The sequence below is a fragment of the Miscanthus floridulus genome, chromosome 16 (genome assembly GCF_019320115.1).
Source record: "Miscanthus floridulus cultivar M001 chromosome 16, ASM1932011v1, whole genome shotgun sequence".
Classification (NCBI taxonomy): Eukaryota; Viridiplantae; Streptophyta; class Magnoliopsida; order Poales; family Poaceae; genus Miscanthus; species Miscanthus floridulus.
Genome location: NC_089595.1, coordinates 114,370,192 through 114,391,753, shown reverse-complemented (window position 1 = coordinate 114,391,753; position 21,562 = coordinate 114,370,192). Strand labels below are relative to the sequence as shown.

Genomic DNA, 21,562 nt, shown 5'->3' with positions numbered 1-21,562 from the left:
ACGTCGCCTCGCTCCCGACCCCCACGTCTCTGTCCCTCCCCCGTCCGTCTTCCCAACCAACCACCACCCGATCTTTTCCAGCCAAAACAACGCACGCACGCACACCCTCCCAACGGCAGCACAGCGGCGTCCAATGGCCATCGAGGCGGACGCGGCGGCGGCGACAGCGGCGGGCTCGGTTTCTGAGACGGCGCCCATGTCCCCGGCCGCCGAGGCGGCGGCGGGCCCGGCGCGCCCGCGCGGGTGGCTGAGGAAGCTCATCCCGAGAGACTACCACCTGCCCCGGAGCAGCCGGCGCTGGAGGCTGGCCGCCCCGTCCGCCGCCGGCGCGTCCAGGCTCGCCTCGTCGCTGTCTCGCTCCCTCAGGTGGAAGCGCCTCCCGGGGCTCTCCTCCCTCACCCTGCGCAGCGGCTCCGCGGCGGCCGTCGTCGACGCCGTCGCGTTCCGCGTCATGTACGTCGTCGAGGCCGTCGTGCTGGGCCTCGCGCTCTCCTGCTTCTTCCTCTGCTGCGGCTGCCACCTCTGAGCAAAGCTGCCTTCACCACTACTTGGCTATCGTTTTGGTTCTTCTTTCGATGATCTTCCTGTAAATTTCCTACCTTTTGCTTTTGTTAAAGAAAAGAATGAAAATTTGCGGTGCCTATCGGGAGTTGATTAGTTTAATTTACGTGTTTTGGATGCTGTGGATGCACGAAATTGCGATCGTGGAGACTGGGACCCAGTGAGTTCATGTTTGTTTGCGCATAGCATATTGTGTCGTTGTCCCGTTAAAAAAGCAAGAGCGGGACATATTGCAAGCAGTGGTGAAGGCAGCTTGCGAGCAGCTCCGGAGGGGATCATGGAGGAGGGACGGAAGTCGGAACCGGCGGCGTTCGGTTTCCCGGCGCCAGTGCAGCCGGGGTTCACGCGCGTGGGGTGGATCGGCATCGGCGTCATGGGCGGCGCCATGGCCAAGCGCCTCCTCGCGGCCGGGTACGCGGTCACCGCGTACGCTCGCACGCCGTCCAAGGCGGAGGGCCTCGTCGCCGCGCACCGTGGCCGCCGCGTCCGACGTGGTGTTCACCATGGTCGCGAACCCCGGCGACGTCCGCGCGGTGGTCCTGGACGCCGCCACGGGGGCGCTCGCGGGCCTCCGCCGCGGCGGGGTGCTGGTGGACTGCACGAGCTCGTCCCCGTCCCTGGCGCGCGAGGTCGCCGCGGGCGCGGGCGCGGCGGGGTGTCACGCCGTCGACGCGCCGGTATCCGGGGGCGACGTCGGCGCCCTCGACGGCACGCTGGCCGTCTTCGCCGGCGGCGACGAGGCCGTGGTCGCCTGGCTCGACCCGCTCTTCGCCCACCTCGGCAAGGTGATCCACATGGGCGCGCCCGGCAGCGGCCAGAGCAGCAAGATCGCCAACCAGATCACGGTGGCCGGCGCCGTGGTGGGCCTCGGCGAGTCCGTGGCCTTCGCCCGCGCGGCGGGGCTCGACGCGCCGCTGTTCCTCGGCGCCGTGTCCAAGGGCGCGGCCGGGTCGCGCATCATGGACATCTTCGGCGAACGCTTGCTCCGCCGCGAGTTCGCGTCCGGGGGCAGCGTGCGGTACATCGTCAAGGACCTCGGCATGGCGCTCGAGGTCGGGGACGGCGGGGAGGAGGCCAACGTGCTGCCTGGAGCTGCGCTGTACCGGCAGATGTTCTCGGCGATGGTGGCCAATGGCGACGGCGACTTGAGCTTGCAGGGACTGATCACCGTCGTTGAGCGCCTCAACGGCATTGGCAAGTAGCGCTGGCTGCAGGCAAGGTGTTCGCCGGAATGCAACACTGGACTTGAAAACTTCTGTATTTTTCCTGAATAAAATTTGGGGCCATGGTCAATACATGATGATGGGCTTATCGAGCTTGACTTCTTGATTTGCGTTTGTCATTTTGCTTGTGAATTGTGAAATAACGCCACAGCAACATCAAGCACCCAACTGAAACCACCCAACTGAAACCAACGTGATTATCTGACGGCTGAGGACTAACTTGCGAGGAGTGTAAACACGAAGGGGCTTCCTGCTGAACCGTGCAAGATTTTTTACGTGTCAGACAGATATTTGCACCGTCCAAGATAAATACAGTGACATATACGCACTCTGCCGTTTCTGTGTAGTGTCATCTTATCTCTTTCGCCTTCACTCTCAAAATCTTCAGCAGAGGGAGTAGAGGAGCAGCAGCAGCCAGCAGGACCAAGAATGGCAGCGCCAGGCTCCCTGGGACTTCTCCACGCCCCGTCCTTCGCCACGGCCAATTGCCAGCCGGTGGCGAGCCGGGCATCCGCGCGGCGAGCGCCACGGGCACTGTTCGCCGTGCGCGCCTCGGCCGCTGACGCTGCCAACAAGGACGCCGTCCTCAGGGCCTTCCGCGAGAACAGGGCTCTCAAGTTTTATCTCCTTGCACGTCTCCTTCACCGTATCAATCCATTGATGTCAGCGTTTAGGCAGCATTCGGATGTTGGAACACGAGGTTGAACTGTTTTTTTTTTCTGATTAATAAAGAATCTAAGAAATTTATGCATTCCAAACACGCACGTTGTTAGGATGCCGCAAGTTTCAAATGTTACTTTCCCTGGAGTAGAAATTTGAGGATGTACTGCCTGCCGTCTTCAGAGTGGACAGTTGAAGGAACTTTTTTTTTTGGATGAGTTATCCTTGCTTAGTGATGATTAGCTGATAGCCACTGGCTCTTGAACTGTGCAGATAATTTCTGGGCTTCAGAACTTTGACAGGAGCAGCGTTGCATCTGTTGTCACAGCTGCAGATAAGGTGTGAATAATGCATCTACTTGTCAATGCTTACTACCGGTTACTGTTTCGTTCTTGCAGACTTCTTTGAGACTATATGATGTGAAAAATGAGCTAGGCTTGTGTTACACTATTTTTCGGACATACTTTTGTGCCCCGGACCTCCAAAAAATGTTACTTATGTCCCCGATAATTTTCTTTATTGGTTTCTTCTATAGCTATGTGATAGGATCTTAGGATCATCTAGGTGTAGATTCGTGGGTGGATTCATCTCTATTTGGTTCAAATCGACTTATGACATGATACAGAGAGGGAGATAGTGAGAGAGGGAGATGTACGAGTGGCTGACTGTCGGCTTTGGAGGAGGATGAGCCGTCCATGTCAAGGTCTAGTTGGTGGCGTCGTCCGGCGACGGTGGATCCGGCGGCGGGGTAGAAGTCGGGCGTGGTGCAGAGACTGCGGTCGAAGGCGATGGCGCTTCCTGTCGCTCACACGCCCCTTTAGATCGGACTAGGGTTAGAAACTTCGGGGTGGGACTGGCGGCTACCGGTGAACCTCGTGCCTTGTGCCCCAGCCCCCACCGTCCTTTTATAGTGCTGCGCAACGGGGGCCCATCAGCCAGTAGAAAGGCTGAGCCCCCTGGGGGCGCGGATCAAGGGCCAATTGGTGGAGATCAACCCAACACTATGAATGATCTAAGATTGTGTCACTGTCTCACTAATGATTTTGTCAAGAAAGAAGTCTAGAATCAGACGGCAGGTCATTGCCCAGGATTCGATGTTTCGGAACGGGCACTCATTATTCTTCATCCAGGATGTTAATTGAAGTCATTATCAATGCAAGTTAGCTGCTTAATCAACCTAGTCTCTTCGCATACAATCAACATCTATGAAAACCAGGAAGCAACCTATACTAGCTATAATTTTCTAACACGTGTGTACTTTTTTTAAGAAAAAAACAAGGATGCAACCTATAGATTAGTTAAATTTGTAAAATGTCTGTTAGAAGAGCCTTTTCCGCACAAGTGTTAAACCAAAATTTGTTTGAATAGGTGGAAATAAAGTTGTTACTTGTCTACTCAACTTTATTCATGACCATGTTATGAGTCCATTACTTACCGGTCATCGTAACAAACTTGCTGTACTTTTTGTTAATGACTGCAGGGAGGTGCAACCCATGTTGACATAGCATGTGACAAGGACTTAGTAAAGCTTGCCATGGATCTTACCAACCTTCCAGTAAGCTATTCATTCATAGGGTGACTGGAAGCTGTGGTTGTAATTGCCATTACGGTTTCGCCTAGCATCAGAGTTGGTTGTGCACTTGTGCTAAGTGTAACAACAACATAGCCTTTCAGTCCCAAGTAAGTTAGGGTAGGCTAGAGTTGAAATCCACCAAGAGCCTTAAGTCACGGTTCAGGCACTTCAATAGCTGTTTTCCAAATACTCCTATTCAAACATAGATCTCTAGGTATATCCCAAGCTTTCAAATATCTTTTTATTGCCTCCCCATGTCCATTTCGGTCTTTCTCTACCTCTCATCGTATTATTAGCTTGGGTTAGGACTCCACAATGCACTGGTGTCTCCGAAGGTCTCATTTGAACATGGCCAAACCACCTCAACTGATGTTGGACAAGCTTTTCTTCAATTGGTGCTACCTCTAGGCAATTACGTATATCATCGTTCCGAACTCGGTTCATTCTTGTGTGACCGCAAATCCATCGCAACATACGTATTTCTGCAATACTCAGTTGTTGAACATGTCGAATCTTTGTAGGCCAACATTCTGCTCCATACAACATAGCCAGTCTAATCGGTGTTCTATAGAACCTGCCTTTTAGCTTTTGTGGTTCCTCTTATTATAGAGAATGCAAGAAGCTTGTCGCCACTTGATCCATCCTGCTTTGATTTTATGGCTAACGTCCGCATCAATATCTCCATTCCTCTGTAGCATCGATCCCAGATACTGAAAGGTATCCTTCTTAGGCACTACTTGACTTTCCAAACTCACATCTCCCTCCTCCTGTACAACTCCGCCAAAGTCGCATCTCATGTATTCGATTTTAGTTATGCTCAATCTAAAACCTTTAGAGAAGGGTCTGCCGCCATAACTCTAGTTTCCTATTTACTCCTGTGTGGCTTTCGTCCACTAAGTGCATTCCGGGAAAAATTGCATATTGCAGATCTGTGTCTCATCTGTAGATCCTTCAGCGTTCCATTCTGCAGTGGAAGCAGGAGCTAAAATGGTCAGGCACTAAACTTCAGATGCTAACTATCCAAAATTTGAAAAGAAAGTCATTTTTCTATAACAAATATTTGGCCCCTTAAACCTTGTTTCTTTCAGGTTGAGATTGGAAACTATGATTCTTTTTATGAGATGGGCATTGAGTTCTCCTCTGAGCAGGTTCTTACTAACCTGACCTATTCAGAGCTGCTAAATTTGCTATTTTATTGAAGTATACTCCAAAAGTTGAATATTGAGAGAAATTTACTGGTGTAACCAATTTCAGATACTGAAGCTGACAAGGGAAACAAGGAAGATGCTTCCAGACATCACTTTATCAGTAACAGTTCCTCACACACTTAGTTTGCCAGACCAGGTATATCATCATCCCCAATCACTAACCTTAAGACAGCCTATAGCGGCACTTATTGGTGCCGGTTTGACAATACATTTAGCGGTATAGTGGGATATATCATCAGATGATAAATGTGAAAATATATTTCTAATTTTCATTAATATTACCTTTTTTTCATTCCAACATGACAGGTTAACAACACATCAAATCGAAGTCTTAAAAGTCACAACTCACTATTTTATCACCTCTGTCTCCTTTACTGCTTTTCAAGTAACCCCAATCATAGTTCATCAGATCTAATCAACTTCTTGCAGTCGCAAAACATGTAACACGTGAATGAACTATATCTTTGCCCATATACTCTCTCAGTAACCTAAGAACAAGAGGATGAGCGTAGACCCATATACTCTCTCAGTAACCTAAGAACAAGAGGATGAGCATAGAGAAAATTTGTGAGTACCTTTGCTCGTTTTAGGTTCCTCATTTCTTCTAGCATGAGGCCTATAAGATTATGACCTGGGCTATACGCGCAACCAAAAATATGCGTGGTCAGGTCCCTACTTTTGCCCTCAATAATGTTGCCAGCAAGCTTGGATTTCGGTGCTGTAAGGTCATATCGCCACTATTTACAACCTTGCTTAAGGCACAACTTTTCGGTAACCACTATAACTGACACATGCTTTAGTCTTGCTAATTTTGATTCTTATTTGTAGATGAGACTTGCAGAGCTACTCGAAGAGGAAGGAGCTGATATAATCCAAACTGAGGGTGGAAAATGTTCTAGCCCGACAAAGCCTGGAGTTCTTGAATTGATTGAAAACTGAAAAGGTATAGTGAAACTAGGACAAAAAAGAGGGCATGTTGCATTCGGTGGTTCCTTCATTGTATCAAATTACAACATAGTGTTTGTAATTGCAGGCAACACCAACACTCGCCGCAGCATACTCCATCTCTCGGGCTGTCAGCATTCCAGTGATGTGCTCGTCAGGGTTAAGTTCGGTGACTGCACCAATGGCAGTAACTGCAGGAGCTGCTGGAGTTGTATGCACTATACTTGAAGTTTTTTCTTTAAAAGATATAAGCAATGTGATTTTTACAAGAACAGAGTTCTGTTCTGACTGCAGGGAGTCGGTTCTGCTATTAACAAACTCAACGACGTTGTGGCAATGATTGCTGAGGTGAGAAGCATTGCACAAGCAATGGGGCTTTCGCCAAGAATTGTCTCTGAAAACTTGAGAACAGTTCGTCACTAGTGGCTAGGAATAGCGTCACTAGTAGCAGCTAGGAATACCTTGCCATTTCTGAGCAAATTTGAGCTGTCAATAAGAAAGCAAGAGATGCATCAACTCTTGCATTTTCTCTACGCTGTCTTTTGCCGTGGCAGTGAGTAGTGCGAAGGGAATGGCATCATAGAAGTTTGACCTTAACCAATGGAAGTTGTAAGACCCCAATTTTCATGTGCTTCTTCATCTGCAAGTGTTGTTATCTTGTCGAACTCACAATAAGCTTCAGATAGGTGCTGGGTTTGTGGGAACATCGTTTGTGCAATACAAATGAGATCTTGCCCATGCAAATCCGACTCTTTCGTTTGTGTTGTGCTGAGGAAAATTCTCTACCTAGAAAAGTTCACAGAGATTCCAATGCTTTGTACAAAAACCAATTCATCTTTGGTATATGTTGAGAAATAGGAATTGTTTGCCCCCCCCCCCCCCCCCCCAATAGGAATTGTTTGCCCCCCCCCCCCCCCCCCCCCCCCAAAAAAAAAGTGCCTGCACCCTTTGGTGTAAGGGTGGCTTTTTAGCCCGAAAGCCTATGTAACATGTTTTAACCACCAAGAGGTGGAATGAAAAGAAAAAGGACCTCCTATTTATACGATTCTAAGGGGAGCGGCAATCCCACCTTAGGTCCTTTTTGGGTGCACTAGCAGGAATGATCTGGTTAATAGTTCACAACTAATATTAGCTCTCACCTAGGTCTCCTCTCTTATATTTTTTCCAAATTCTTCAATAAGCTTCCAAGTGAAATACCTTTTCTCATGTATTCATCAAATTATTTTAAATTTCCAAATAAGCAGTGCTATATTCGATAGTTTCCATGATATGGACAGGCTAGAACAACAACCTATCAATCTTATTTTTTCTGAACAACGTTGCTAATAGCATCAGTGACTCCGTGGCCCAATGGATAAGGCGCTGGTCTACGGAACCAGAGATTCTGGGTTCGATCCCCAGCGGAGTCGTTCCTAATCTCATTTTTGTCTTCCAAATTCAGAATTTTCGCTGAACGACCTTGCAGCATTCGTTCTTTCCTTCCAAATTTTTGTCTTCCAAATTAAGATTTTTCACAGAACGGCCCTGCTGCATTCGTATTCGTTCTTTTCTGCCAAATTCAGAAATTTCACTCAACGGCTTTGCAGCATTTATGGGCTTGGTTGGCTTCTAAATTTTGCCTAACCAAAATTATGGTAAACCAAAACTTAGGCTTCTAAAATCAAGGCTAAGCTAGAAAAAAAGATAAGTCTAATTGGTTGAGTGCCATAGAAATGATAGAAAACACTTTTTTTCTCTAGTACAATTTAAGAAGGTTCTAGAAACTTACCAAAACTTTAACCACGAGCATTGGTGTGCTAATTCTTTGGCAATGAACTAAGTGGTGACTAAAAATTTTAGCTTGCAGATGTCCCCAGCGGAGTCGATCGTATTTTTTCCTTTCCAAATTCAGAACTTTCACTGAACGGCCTTGCAACATGCCAGCATTCATAGCATTCACCGAGCGGCCTTGCAGGCTATTGAATCTCCCACTCGTAGTCCAGAGCGCTACAGTAATACCGAATTCTCAAAGCTCACTCAGGCGCATAGGGTAGATTGTGGTGTGCATCCTATGTGAACGTCGACGTCTGTATTGCGTTTATAAAAACAGAAAAAGGAGATCTCGAATATGCCATTCAACTCAAGTATGGAATTTAAGACTACATGTCTCTACTTCTCAAGTACAGTTGCAACAAATGATGCAAAATTTATTGAGAGAAAAGGAGACCTCGAATATCCATTTAACCCAAGGATGGAATTTTAAGACTCCATGTCTCTACTTCTCAAGTACAATTAGCACCAAATGACGCAAAATTTTATTGAGAAACCAGCAGATGGTCTATGCATGTGGAATTGCCGAGTCAACCAGATCCACATCCAAATCTGCATCCAACATATGTCCAAATCACGAGATCTTATCGGCGCTTATTACCAGTCGCAATTTCCCACGCCTGCAAAATCTGATTCACGATCTCCTCCACGCCCACTCCATGTTTCACCTGCATAATAATAATAATTATTATATAAAGATGCCATCGTCACTGGTTTCAGTGAAAGTAAAATGTCTTCGAACATGCAACCCTGTTCCTTGCAACTAGCATGAAGTCATGAGAAAAAAATGAAGAATACTAAAGATGTGCATAGTTTGATCTTGAACCTGCGCAAACACAAAGGGCCCTCCTTCCCGCATGCGAAGGGCGTCTCGTTCCATTACAGCCAGATCAGCTCCAACAGCAGGTGCTAGGTCTGTCTTGTTTATTACCTTTGTTCAGAAAAGTTGGAATTTTATGCCAGCCAAGTAAAATATGACCAGTGTGCCAAAAGTCAAAATAGGTTCACGTAGTTACAAATGAAGCTAAGTGCACACGGTTATAAATGATGCTGGCAAATACAGTATGACGCACCAAAAGATCAGCCTGTGTTATACCAGGGCCACCTTTTCTTGGTATCTTGTCCCCACCAGAGACATCAATAATGTAGATTATGTAGTCTGCTAATTCTCTGCTGAAGTTAGCTGCCAAGTTATCTGCATGGGAAATGCACAATGGCGCTCTTTAATGCTGGATTGTTGAGTTTTGGAAAAGAAAGGTAACCCAGGACACTATTTTGGAAAAAAACAGTAGAACAGGAATGCAAAATTTTCTTTTATGCACGAACTTGAAAGAAGCATATTCTCATGTCCAATATCAAACATGAGACAGACAGAGAAGCAGCATGATCCCAGCGTGTGGCGGAGCTTGCACGTAAATTGAGCAAGGGCCAAAACAGCTAGATAGATTAATCCAAAGCTTAACTAGCTGATAGTGTGTACATTTAGTGGAGTTTGCAAAAAGAGAGGGAGGCCATGGCCAATGTTGGCCTCAGCAAAGCTCTGCCCCTGGATCCCAGTAGAAACTAACATTACTCTAAAATAACATTTAGATGGATAGGTACGTTTACATGGATATATCCAAGACAATAGGAATGACCTGAATTTAGTTTGGATCCAGTAAAAAACACACCATAGGTTGATACGGATATATCCATAACAATAGGAATGACCTAAGTTTAGTTTGGATCCAGTAAAAAATATACCTCCCCCAGATTCACAGAGTAGCAAATCAGCTTTGTACAAGTTCGATAGCTCCTCAAGAGGACCAAGATTTATGCTGATATCTTCACGAATAGCCGCATGAGGGCAACCTCCAGTTTCTATTGCACGTATGCGCTCTTCAGGCAGAGCTCCATGTTTTATTAAGAATTCTCCATCTTCTTTTGTGAATATATCATTTGTGACCTGAATATGAAGGGAACAAATAGAAAAAAAAAAAACCCATTGTGTATATTTTATGCTTTGGAAAATGATCCAAGAAGAAAAGTGCAAAAATTTCTATATCAGCGCAGCGCGCAGGTAGTCACTGATTTAGACAGGGAAACATGCATTGGTTTAAGTTGAATTATCAGAAATGTGATAATAAGACCTACTTTTACAAGTGAAAAGTCTAAAGATCAGAAGCAGGGGCAAAACTGAAGCACTACATTATAGATGGACATCTTGAAATCATATGACCGGGCATGCAGAAAATCTTATGTAGCATTGCATTTTCAGTTTGGTGAGGAAACTAGATAACTTCTGTAAAAGAATCAGAGGGAAGAGTCATGCCACGCACAGCTGCAAGACTATACTTGTCGCGTAGGAATCTGCATAATGCTAACATCAGGGCAGTTTTCCTGAATAAGGAAAAATGTTCATAGAAGTGTTAGGAACCATATAACTGTAAATGTAGCTGGTCAATGCATAGACAACGAAGTTTGTTGGTTTCAGCAGTAGAATGTTATTCAGGCTACAACATGAACGTGTGCTTACATGCAATGTTCCAAATTAATCACATCAACTAACCACTCCAAATGTCAGGATGGAGCTTCAGGAACAAAGTCAATGAAAGGGTATGAACACAGGCAAGCGCTTTATCGACAAAGATCCCAACGACGTCCAGCAGCTTCCATAAAAACAAACCTAAAGACTAATCTGAAATTTGCACCGGTGCTGCGGTGCAAGTAGGAATTAAGAAACAACTTCAACACGAATGCAGTGGAGACGCGTTTCTCCGGCCGTCGCAATTTCACAGCCTCCGCCAAATAACCGCGCCGGAATTATGAGATGTCGACTACCAGCGATTGGAAGGAGTAAAAGCAAGTAGTAGAAAGCAGCTGAGCTCACCCGGTGCCGACGGGGCCGCCAATGCCGACGGTGAAGGCGCGGTCAGCGAAGTTGCGCGAGGTGAGCGGCGGCGCGCGCTTGGTGAAGTCGCCGGGGGAGTAGATGGGCTCGTGGGAGTGGGGCGCTAGGCCGTCGTGGGAGTGCCACACGCGGCCGTCCTCCCCTACCCACGATCCCCCCGCTGCATGGTCACCGCCGTCCCTGAAAGCGCAGCAAAACCACACCAAGCGTGCGTCGAATCAGATGTGCAGAGAGCGACCGAGATCGCGGAAGACTAAGAGGGATGGCACACGCGCGCGCACCCGTGGGAATGGTGGTGGTCGTGGGAGTGGGAGTGGGAGTGGTGGTGATCGTGAGACGCCATGGATCGGAGCTTGGAGGTGGAATCGAGAGGGAGGCTGGAGGCTTCGGATAAGGGAGGAGGCGGAGCGCAGATTCTGTGAGGAGCGCTAGACTAGTCAGAAGATGCTCGTTGCGGATTCAAGAGCGGAAGCGTTGAGACTGTTCGGAAGAAATGGGCCAAATCCGAATGGGCCGGGCCTCCCAGCTGCTGTTGTTTCCGCACGTAGAGAAATGGGCCATTAGCAGGCTAGACCGTTGGAGGCGCCGACGCACGCAGGGAGGGGGAGACCGAGTGGAGAGGGAGCCGTCGCCGGCGGCGGGCTCTGCCTGGAGTAGCTGCCTCGCGGAGAGGCGGAGAGTCTGGGACTGGAGGCGTGATGGAGCCGAAGCGGGCGGCGGCGGCGGAAGACCGGCTCTCCATCCTCCCGGCAGCGATGCAGGACGAGATCCTCGTCCGCCTCGACCTCCGGGACGCCGTGCGCACCTCCGCGCTCTCCCGCGCCTGGAAGTCGCTCTCGGTGATCTCCCTCTCCTTCCCCCTCGGCACGCACCCTTCCGTCGTCGACAGCGTCCTCCTCCGCTACATCGGCCCCCGCGTCTCCCTCTTCGACATCTACGTCGACGAGGCGTCTGCCGGCCGCATCGACGACTGGCTCGTCGCGCTCCCCCGCTGCCGCGTCGAGTCCATCGACATGTGTGGCCAACTCAGATCAGACTATTTCAACCTCCACTCCTCCATCTTCTCCTTCGGTGGTCTCATGTCCCTGCGGCTGGTATGCTGCAACATCCCACCTCTCCCCGTAGGATTCGCCGGCTTCCCCGCGTTGCAGACGCTAGACCTCAACTCTGTTGACTTCCCAGCCAACGGGGAGAACCAATTAGAAGCTATCATTCGTCGGTCACCCTTGCTTCATTGTTAGCAGCAAGGAGGGATGGGATGCAGAGGAAACGGAATTGGGGATCGGAAGCCCAGCAAGAGGTGGGAACCAGACGATGAGTGCTTAGCAAGAAGAACAATAGTGTTTACAATTCTGTTCGATGCCCTCTTCCTCTCAACAACGAATCACATATACGCTCAGCTCGCCCTCTCCATCTGTCTACTGGTTGGACCATACTGGGCCGAAGAACCTTGCGTTGGGCTTCCTGGGTCGGCGCACTCCTAGGCTCGACGACCCGACCTGCTCCTCAGCTTCCCCACCGGATTGGCGCACTCCTGAGCTCGACAATCCGGTCTGTTCAGCAGCTTCTCCATCTGGCCGGCGCGCTCCTGGGCTCGACGGCTCGATGGGCTTGTCTGTTGGATTGATCTCCCACGCCATTAGGCCCAACGGCCTTTGAACCTGGTTCTCGCGTCCTGATCGGGGGCGTCCAACCCTACATGGTAGGTGGGTCCCCGTCACACAGCGCTATAAAAGAAAGGTGGGGGCCGGGGCTCGCGAACGAGGTTCACCACGCCGCCAGACACCCCACCAACATCCTAACCCTAACCCGATCTTGAGAAGGGGCGCTGCCAGCGACGGGAAGCACCACCGACGCCGGCAACGCCACCCCGACGCACACGCCGCCGCCAAGGACGCCACTGCACCGACTCCTCTCTCCACCGAACGTCGCTGTCGGCGCGCAGATGGCATCCGCGAACGAGGCCGCGGCCGACGCTTCCACCACTACGGCCTTCGATGGTCTGCGACTTCCTACTCCACCTACCCCTTTTCTTCCTTTTTTATCTCTGTAGTTCATGCATTAGGTTTTGTGTATATACTGTAAATCTTGAACATGTATTCCTATTCTGTGTACCCGATCTGGTGAACTTGACTCGATTGAGTCCTAAGAAATCTAACAATGGTATCAGAGCCAGGTTAGAGAAGAAACCGGATCGGGAAAAAGAAAATAGAAAGAAGAACAGAGACATTCGTTTTTGAATCGGGCGAAAGAAAGAAATCAAATCAAACCGATTTCAAATCGGTCAAAGTAACCCGAACCCTAGATCTAAATCCTTTCGGATAAGAGAAAATCAGACCCAAATCCGAAGAGGGAAGAAGGGGAAGAAGAAAGAAAAGAAGGGTCGGAACACTAACCCTAATCCTAGTTTCCCATTCGGATGAACAAAAAGAAAAGAAATCAAAAGAACAGAAAACCGAATCGGCAAAATCGAATCGAAAAGCAAATCCTTAACCCTAATTTTTCCCCATCCCCACCACGGGTTAATCCCAGAAGAGAGAAAGGACGGGGAAGAAGAAAAAAAGGGGGCGGACTCACCTTTGCCGGCGCGGGAGAAGAAGAGCCGAACCGGCCCTTCGCCGGCGCGGGAGAAGAAGAGCCGATTCGGGGCGCTGCTCGCCGGGCTCGGCCAAAGGGGCGCCGTGGCCTGGCCGCTCGACGGCGGCGTGCTCACCCGTTGGGGAGCACGCGCGCCGGCGAGGGGGCCGGCGACGGCGCCATGCTCGCTCCACCGCCCGCTCGCCTCGCTGCTGTGTGAGGAGCGAAGAGAGAGAGAAGTGAACTAGGGTTTGGAGGGCGCGGCTGCGGGCAGGGTTTTTGTTCTCCCTATCCGCGCGCGCGACCGTTCGATCAGAACCAACGGCCACGGATGCTCAGGCCGTTGCCGGCCCAGGCCCAGGTTGCGGCCTGGGTGCGGCCTGTGCGGGCGCGGACAGATGGGCCGCTACAGCGCGCGCTACTGGCTGGGCCGCGCGTATGGGCGAGCTGCGCCGCGCTGGGCTAAAATGAAAGAATTTTTTTTTGTTATTACTTTTCCAGGAGCAATTTTAATGCATATTTTTTGATGAATATGAATGATTTTGATACAATTTTTTTCTGTGCAAATATTATCCAACGATATTTTGCCAGAAAACAGTAAAGTACTCCGTGCTTCTGGAAAATAATAATATGAAAGATTATTAATGTTTCCGCTGTGCATGATAATTTTCGTTCTCTTTTAATTAAATTTGAACCAACGGGATAATTTAATTTTAAGAGAAGTGATGAATTTCTGATAATTTTGATGAGATTATGATGTTATTTTCTGACCAACGTTGTTAATAATAATATTATAATTTTGATCCATGAGAATTGTGCATTAATTTTACTTCTGCCCAACGGTGATGTAAAATGTTTGCATGGATGAATTATAAGTTTTAATTTGACCAACGTTGAGTTAAAGCATAAAATTTTATGTATAAATGTTTCTTACTTACTCTGGTGTGATTTCAGGAGGCAAATGCATTATGAACATTGCCAACATCCCGACACTCAATGGGACCAATCACCGTATGTGGCGGGAGAAGTATAAATTGGAACTTGCGTTGGGAGAGGTCGATTTTGCCATCACCTCACCGTGTCCTACTGAGCCAGAAGACCCAGTGAGAGGTAAAAATGAATCTGACGCTGATTTCGCTGCTCGAAAGCGTGATCATACTGAAATAAGAATGAAATATGACCTTAAACATAGGCAATGGACTCTCTCCAACCGCAAATGCCTGTTGGTGGCTAAGGCCACCATAGAAGAACAGATAAGGGGCTCAATCCCTGAATGTGCTACTGCTAAAGAATATCTTGAGAAAATCAAGAGTTAGTTTACTGGGTCTACCAAGGCCACTACAAGTTCACTGATTAAAAAGCTTGTGAATGAGAAATTCACTGGTGGTAGCATAAGAGAGCACATTTTGAAGATGAACACTACGGTATCTAAGCTAAAGAAAATGAATTTGAAGGAGGAGGATTTCCTGATTCATTTGATTTTTGCTTCTTTGCCAAAAGAATATGACACCTTCATTGTGAATTACAATTTGCAGCCTGAAAGATGGGGCATAGAAAGACTCATCTCAATGTGTGCTCAAGAAGAGGAGAGGATAAAGTCCTCACAAGGTGAATCCGCTCATTTTGTGAAGGATAACAAAAGAAAGAACTTTAATGGCAAGAATTCTAAACCACAAGGGAAACCTAAGTGGGATAAGGCCTCTTCCTCCAATTCACAGGGAAAAAAACCCTAGGATTCTGAGAATCAGCAGTATGGTGGAGCTGAAAAAGATCAGTGCAAGCACTGCTTCAAGAAGGGACACTACAAGAGGGATTGTCCAGACTTTCTAAAATCTCTGCTAAAGAAAGGTGATGAATTTATTATATTTGTAGATGAATTCATGTATTTATGTTATGATAAATCCACTTGGTGGGTTAATTCAGGTGCAACTACTCATGTTGCAAATTCCTTACAGGGGTTAAGTGGGGCGAGAACCTTGCAAAGAGGAAAAAGAACGATTAAAGTTGTAAATGGAGTGCAAGCCAATGTTGAAGCCATTGGAGTTTTTTCTTTAGAATTGAATAGTGGTTTTGTACTTAGACTTAAAGAACTACTTTATGTTCTCTCTTTGTGTAGAAATTTGATAAGCAATTCGAAACTTGATGATGATGGAATTGATTGCCACTTTGGTGGTGGCAAGTGTAACATACTGGTTGATAATAAATGTGTTGGTCTTGCCTTCCGACAAGATAAGCTTTATTTATTATCTCTTGCTGAGAATGCGAACAATGTATGTGATGAGAATGTGAATGATTCCTCATCTGCGAATGTAATTAAGAAGCGAAAGAGAATTGATTATGTCTCTTCGAAATTATGGCATTGTCGCTTGGGCCATATTTCGAGGGGAAGAATAGAACGATTGGTTAAGGAATCAATTCTCCCGCACTTAGAATTTTCAGATTTAGAACAATATGTTGATTGTATCAAATGAAAGTATGTCAAGAAAATTAAAAAAGATGCCAAACGAAGCATAGGAATTTTAGAAATAATCCACACAGATATATGTGGTCCTTTTCCTGTGAAAAGTGTGGATGGTTTTGACTCGTTTATAACATTCACAGACGACTACTCTTGTTATGGCAATATTTATCCAATTAAAGAAAGATCGGAAGCATTGGATAAATTCAAAATATTTAAAGCTGAAGTTAAAAATCAGCACAATAAGAAAATCAAGATAGTACGATCAGACCGAGGTGGAGAGTACTATGGGCAACATACCCCATATGGCCAAATTCCTGGACCATTTGCAAGGTTCCTACAAGAAAATGGCATAGTTGCTCAGTACTCCACACCGGGGGAGCCTCAGCAGAATGGAGTGGCTGAAAGACGTAACCGTATCTTAATGGATATGGTAAGAAGCATAATGAGTTACTCTACATTACCGATTAGTTTATGGATGGAGGCACTGAAAACCGCCATTCACATACTTAATCGAGTACCAAGTAAATCGGTGCCTAAAACACTGTATGAATTATGGACAGGAAGGAAACCCTCACTTAACCATTTACGTGTGTGGGGCTGTCCAGCTGAGGCAAAAGTGTTTAACCCAAACATAGGAAAGTTAGACTCCAAGATAGTCAGCTGCCATTTTATTGGCTATCCAGAAAGATCGAAAGGATATCGTTTCTATTGTCCTGACAGACATACAAAGATTATAGAAATAAGACACGCTGTGTTCTTGGAGGATAACATGATCAGGGGGAGCATGGTAGCACGAGAAATCAGCCTACAGGAAAAGTGGGTACGTGTACCCACTCCGATGGTTGAAGAACCATTCTTCACGCTACCTGCTGCTGTTGCACCAACAGTGCAGGACACTGTAGTGCCAACACCTATTGCAAGTTCTCTCGTGGTGATAATGAATGAATATGAGGAACCAGTCCTTGAGGAACCTATCCTTGAGGAACCTATAGAACCAAATGTTGCACATGAGGAAGAACAACAACAGCCCAATGTGGAACAAGTGCTAGAGGCACCTAGAAGGTCTCAAAGAATAAGAAGATTAGCTATTATTGATGACTATGAAGTTTATGAAACAGAAGAATTTCAGATGGAGGATGATCCCACCTCATTTGAAGAAGCCATGAGAAGCGACCACTCATCAAAGTGGCTTAAGGTCATGGAAGATGAATTGAAATCAATGAGTACCAATAAAGTTTAGGACTTAGAAAATATTCCTAAAGGAGCCAAAACAGTAGGCTGTAAATAGGTCTACAAAACAAAATATGACTCCCAAGGGAATATAGAAAGATTTAAAGCGCGACTTGTGGCGAAAGGCTTCACGTAAAGAGAATGAATTGATTACAATGAGACGTTTTCTTCAGTCTCATGTAAAGATTCCTTCAGAATTATAATGGCACTTGTAGCCCACTATGATTTGGAGTTACATCAAATGGATGTAAAGACGACTTTCCTAAATGGGGATTTGGAAGAAAATATTTATATGGCACAACCGAAAGGTTTTATCGTAAAAAGAAAGGAAAATATGGGATGCCGCATGAAGAAATCAATCTACGGATTGAAGCAAGCTTCAAGACAGTGGTATTTGAAGTTTGATAGAATGATAAAAGGTTTTGGGTTTAAGGAAAATATTGAGGACAATTGCGTTTACGCAAAGTTCAAGAATGGAAAGTACATATTCCTAATTTTGTATGTGGATGATATCTTGCTTGCTAGTAGTGATATCAATCTACTAATGGAAACGAAGAAATTCTTGTCCTCAAACTTTGATATAAAAGATCTCGGTGAGGCCTCGTTCGTTTTGGGAATAGAGATTCACCGAGACAGAAGAAAGGGATTCTAGGATTATCGCAAAAGACATACATAGAAAAGGTCCTAAAGAAATTTAGTATGCATGCGTGCAGTCCTTCACCTGCTCCTATAGTCAAGGGCGATAGATTTGGGGAACATCAATGTCCCAAGACCAATATAAAATTGACCGAATGAAAGCGGTACTGTATGCTTCAGCTGTTGAAAGTTTACAATATGCTCAAGTGTGTACACGCCCTGACCTAACTTTTGTTACCGGGTTACTTGACAGATATCAAAAGAATCCAGGAATTGAACATTGGAATTTAGTGAAGAAAGTCCTACGTTATTTGCAGGGTACGAAAGGCCTCATGCTTACGTATAGAAGATTTGATACCCTACAGATAGAGGGGTATTTAGATTCTGATTATGCGGGAGATGAAAGAAAATCCACGTCAGGATATGTATTTACTCTCGCAGGAGGGGTTATATCGTGGAAAAGCTCCAAACAAACCGTAACTACATCCTCGACAATGTATGCCGAGTTTGTAGCATGCTATGAGGCAACGGGGCAGGTGAATTGGCTGAAGAAATTCATACCCAGATTGAAAGTGATTGATAATATAAATGAACCACTGAGATTGTATTGTGATAACAATTCAGCGGTACAGTATGCTCACAACAATAGGTCAAGTGGTGCTGCCAAACACATTGACATAAAGTACTATGTTGTGAAAGATAAAGTTCATGATCATATAATAAATCTTGAGCATATAAGTACAGAGAAAATGCTCGCGGATCCGCTCACAAAGGGCTTACTATCCAACATGTTCAGAGAACACGTAGCCGGCATGGGTTTAAGGGAAAGCCTATGATTCCCGAACATACGAAGGGCCCAAAGAAAGTTTACATTTCAAAACGGAGAAGTGTATTGTAGTTGTTAGTCTAACGGCACTAATTGCTGTGACGATGGGACAGTTCTATGCACTAATCTGTGATGAAATAGGATGGAAGCAAAAAAAAATATAAATCAAAAGTTTTGAGTAAGAATTAAAGAACGAAGAAAGTGATGAGAGATTAAGGGGGAGAATGTTGGATTGATCTCCCACGCCATTAGGCCCAACGGCCTTTGGGCCTTGTTCTCGCGCTCTGATCGGGGGCGCTCAACCCTACATGGTTGGTGGGCCCCCGTCGCACAGCGCTATAAAGGAAAGGTAGGGGCCGGGGCTCGCGAACGAGGTTCACCGCGCCGCCAGACACCCCACCGACATCCTAACCCTAACCCGATCTTGAGAAGGGGCGCTGCCAGCGACGGGAAGCACCACCGACGCCGGCAACGCCACCCCGACGCACACGCCGCCGCCAAGGACGCCACTGCACCGACTCCTCTCTCCACCGAACATCGCTGCCGGCGCGCAGATGGCATCCGCGAACGAGGCCGCGGCCGGCGCTTCCACCACTACGGCCTTCGATGGTCTGCGACTTCCTACTCCATCTACCCCTTTTCTTCCTTTTATATCTCTGTAGTTCATGCATTAGGTTTTGTGTATATACTGTAAATCTTGAACATGTATTCCTATTCTATGTACCCGATCTGGTGAACTTGACTCGATTGAGTCCTAAGAAATCTAACATTGTCTTGCTTCTGGTGCTCGCCATCTTGGTTAGCATTGTTGCTAACATTCATGCCCTGGATATATCTGATGTGTTCATCCCTGATGACTGCCCAGACTCAGTGATTGAGGCACCCAATCTCTGCAGCCTGACAATCTATTCAGCGTATGACCGACCATGGTTGGCGAATTGGAGAGCTGCCATGCCTCGAAGATGCCGACATTAATGTGTCACTCTGTCCACGGCATGAACATGACTATGGGGATTTCCTTGCTCGGTTTGCTCACGTTCAAAAGCTCACTCTCTTCTTGCCTGTACATTATTTTCACTTTGTTCTCCTTATTATATGCTTTGGTATAAATCAAGGCTAAAACGCTAGCGCTTGGCTCAAACTCGTTACATAGATCAGGAATTTAAACATGGTCTCCTATACTAATGAAATGACGTGAAAAACAACACTATTAATTAATAATAAAGGAAACAACCGTTTCATTCTTGCCCTGCTTCCATGTGCCTGTGGTCCCTTGTTATACTAATGACACAAAAGTCTCACCCATATTTCTTGACCCTGTATGACTTTATCCAGTTTCAATGTCCTTTTTCTTTGTTACAGGTCGACGATGTTGAGATACCGTATACACTTCCATTCAGCTTTTATAACTTGAAGAACTTGGAATTATCTACGGACTTTACTGAAATGCACCCTGTTTTGTTCATGTTTACCTTGCTAAGGAGTTGTCACAACCTTCAAAACCTAGAAATAGAGGTAATGCTGGATGTTGCTTTTGGGATATTTCTATTTACACTGTTCGAAGGTCGTTTTGTTGATTACAACTGTTTTTTTTTGGTGAAGTTGCCGGGCGGTGTTGATCAGGGTTTTGAGGCAGATTGGGAATTCTTAAATGCTCTGTGGACGGATGGCATGTGTACCAAACTTCAAGTTGTGCGGGTGATTGATATTGCTTGGCTTCCAAATGAAATTTCCTTTATGAAGCTTATGCTCTCTAAAGCAAGGCTTCTTCGCGCATTGTATGTTGATGGACACCCAGATTATTTTGATGATTCACTAACTGACTTACTAAAATGTAAAAGAGCTTCAGCTCAAGCTCGTGTCCTGGTTGAAAGTAAAGAAACTTGATGTCGGGTCTCAAATTTACATATATTTATTATTTGAAGCGATGGGTCTCTGTACCTCATTTTTTTCATGTCAAAGTTAGTGGTATATTTCACATGATGTACTTTTGTTATGTACAAGTTAAGTCTGACCTGCAGAAGAAAGGTGAACATAAGATTTATGCTGACATATTGTGATGTTTTCTGTGGCCTCCTCAAGATTTTAGAGCTTGACCCTATATTGTCAGTCAAGAGGTAGACATGGTCTCCAATGCATGAGATCTTTTTTTCAGAAGTGTTCAAAACCTCCTTTTTCCTCTGCTTTCCATATGAATCTTCTAGATTCTATTAAAATAGAACCAAATTTATTAGTATTTCAGCCAACGTTCTAAACCTTAAGATTCTTCCCCAGCCCCACCAAGCAACCTACATGCAAAACAACTAGGTTAAGGACATCTGCTAGCTGAAATATTACAACTGGAACCATCATAGAACTACCATCCAGCTCAAAGATACAACGATGCTAGCTACTTTATTTTCTTTTACATGATTTTATTTTGTACCTTTTCCTTTCCACTTCGACATAATTCATTTTCATGGCAGAAATTCAGACTTCTAGTCAAAGCGCCTGTCCTGTTAATGTTCACTGCTTTCTCTGTTTCATATTGGTGTACGTTATTGAGTTTTCATATTAATTGAAGCTTCTTGGATCTTGGAGGAACAAAATATGGAAGAAGGGAACAGAGCATTTCTGTGTACACAATATATTGTTTAATCCATTTTAGTAGCTAAAACATTTCATTACAGGAACCCAATGGTAGTCTGATGTTTGCATAGTCAGCACTACGCAAATGTTTCCACTGACCTTTTAAGGGTTTCTTTTTTATGGAACCTTTTAAGAGTTTCTGGTAGAAAAGTATCATTATACATAAATGCAATAGTCTCTGTGTATTTTGTTTGATATGCTTTTATGTCTGCTTTGCTGTAATTTTACAAACTGTTTTCCTTGTGCAGGTTTGGAGCAACAATATTAGATGAGGCGGCATCTTCCGTGTATTGCTGAGTGCAAGATTGGCTGCTTGAATGGGACAGGACCTGCTT

The 21,562-nt window shown here is 46.1% G+C and overlaps 2 protein-coding genes, 1 non-coding gene and 2 pseudogenes across 3 annotated transcripts; 4 read left to right on the top strand and 1 right to left on the bottom strand.

Annotated features, from left to right (window-relative positions):
* LOC136513232 (uncharacterized) lies at positions 1 to 785 on the top strand. Its single transcript, XM_066507229.1, has one exon. The coding sequence runs from the start codon at positions 134 to 136 to the stop codon at positions 524 to 526; it is 393 nt and encodes a 130-aa protein (XP_066363326.1). The 5' UTR covers positions 1 to 133; the 3' UTR covers positions 527 to 785.
* Positions 786 to 838: 53 nt separating this feature from the next.
* On the top strand, positions 839 to 6,604 carry LOC136513233 (probable 3-hydroxyisobutyrate dehydrogenase-like 2, mitochondrial; annotated as a pseudogene).
* A 902-nt stretch (positions 6,605 to 7,506) lies between these two features.
* TRNAR-ACG (transfer RNA arginine (anticodon ACG)) lies at positions 7,507 to 7,579 on the top strand. Its single transcript has one exon. It is a non-coding gene; the product is annotated as a tRNA-Arg (tRNA).
* Positions 7,580 to 8,258: 679 nt separating this feature from the next.
* Positions 8,259 to 11,351, bottom strand: LOC136512805 (urease accessory protein G). The gene is made up of 7 exons (XM_066506805.1): positions 11,151 to 11,351; positions 10,849 to 11,049; positions 10,298 to 10,358; positions 9,723 to 9,924; positions 9,053 to 9,174; positions 8,806 to 8,910; positions 8,259 to 8,647 (listed from the first exon to the last, which is right to left on the bottom strand). Exons 1-7 carry the CDS (start codon positions 11,210 to 11,212, stop codon positions 8,564 to 8,566), a joined length of 837 nt encoding a protein of 278 aa, XP_066362902.1. The 5' UTR covers positions 11,213 to 11,351; the 3' UTR covers positions 8,259 to 8,563.
* A 180-nt stretch (positions 11,352 to 11,531) lies between these two features.
* Positions 11,532 to 21,495, top strand: LOC136511330 (F-box/FBD/LRR-repeat protein At1g13570-like; annotated as a pseudogene).
* The last annotated feature ends 67 nt before the right edge of the window (positions 21,496 to 21,562 follow it).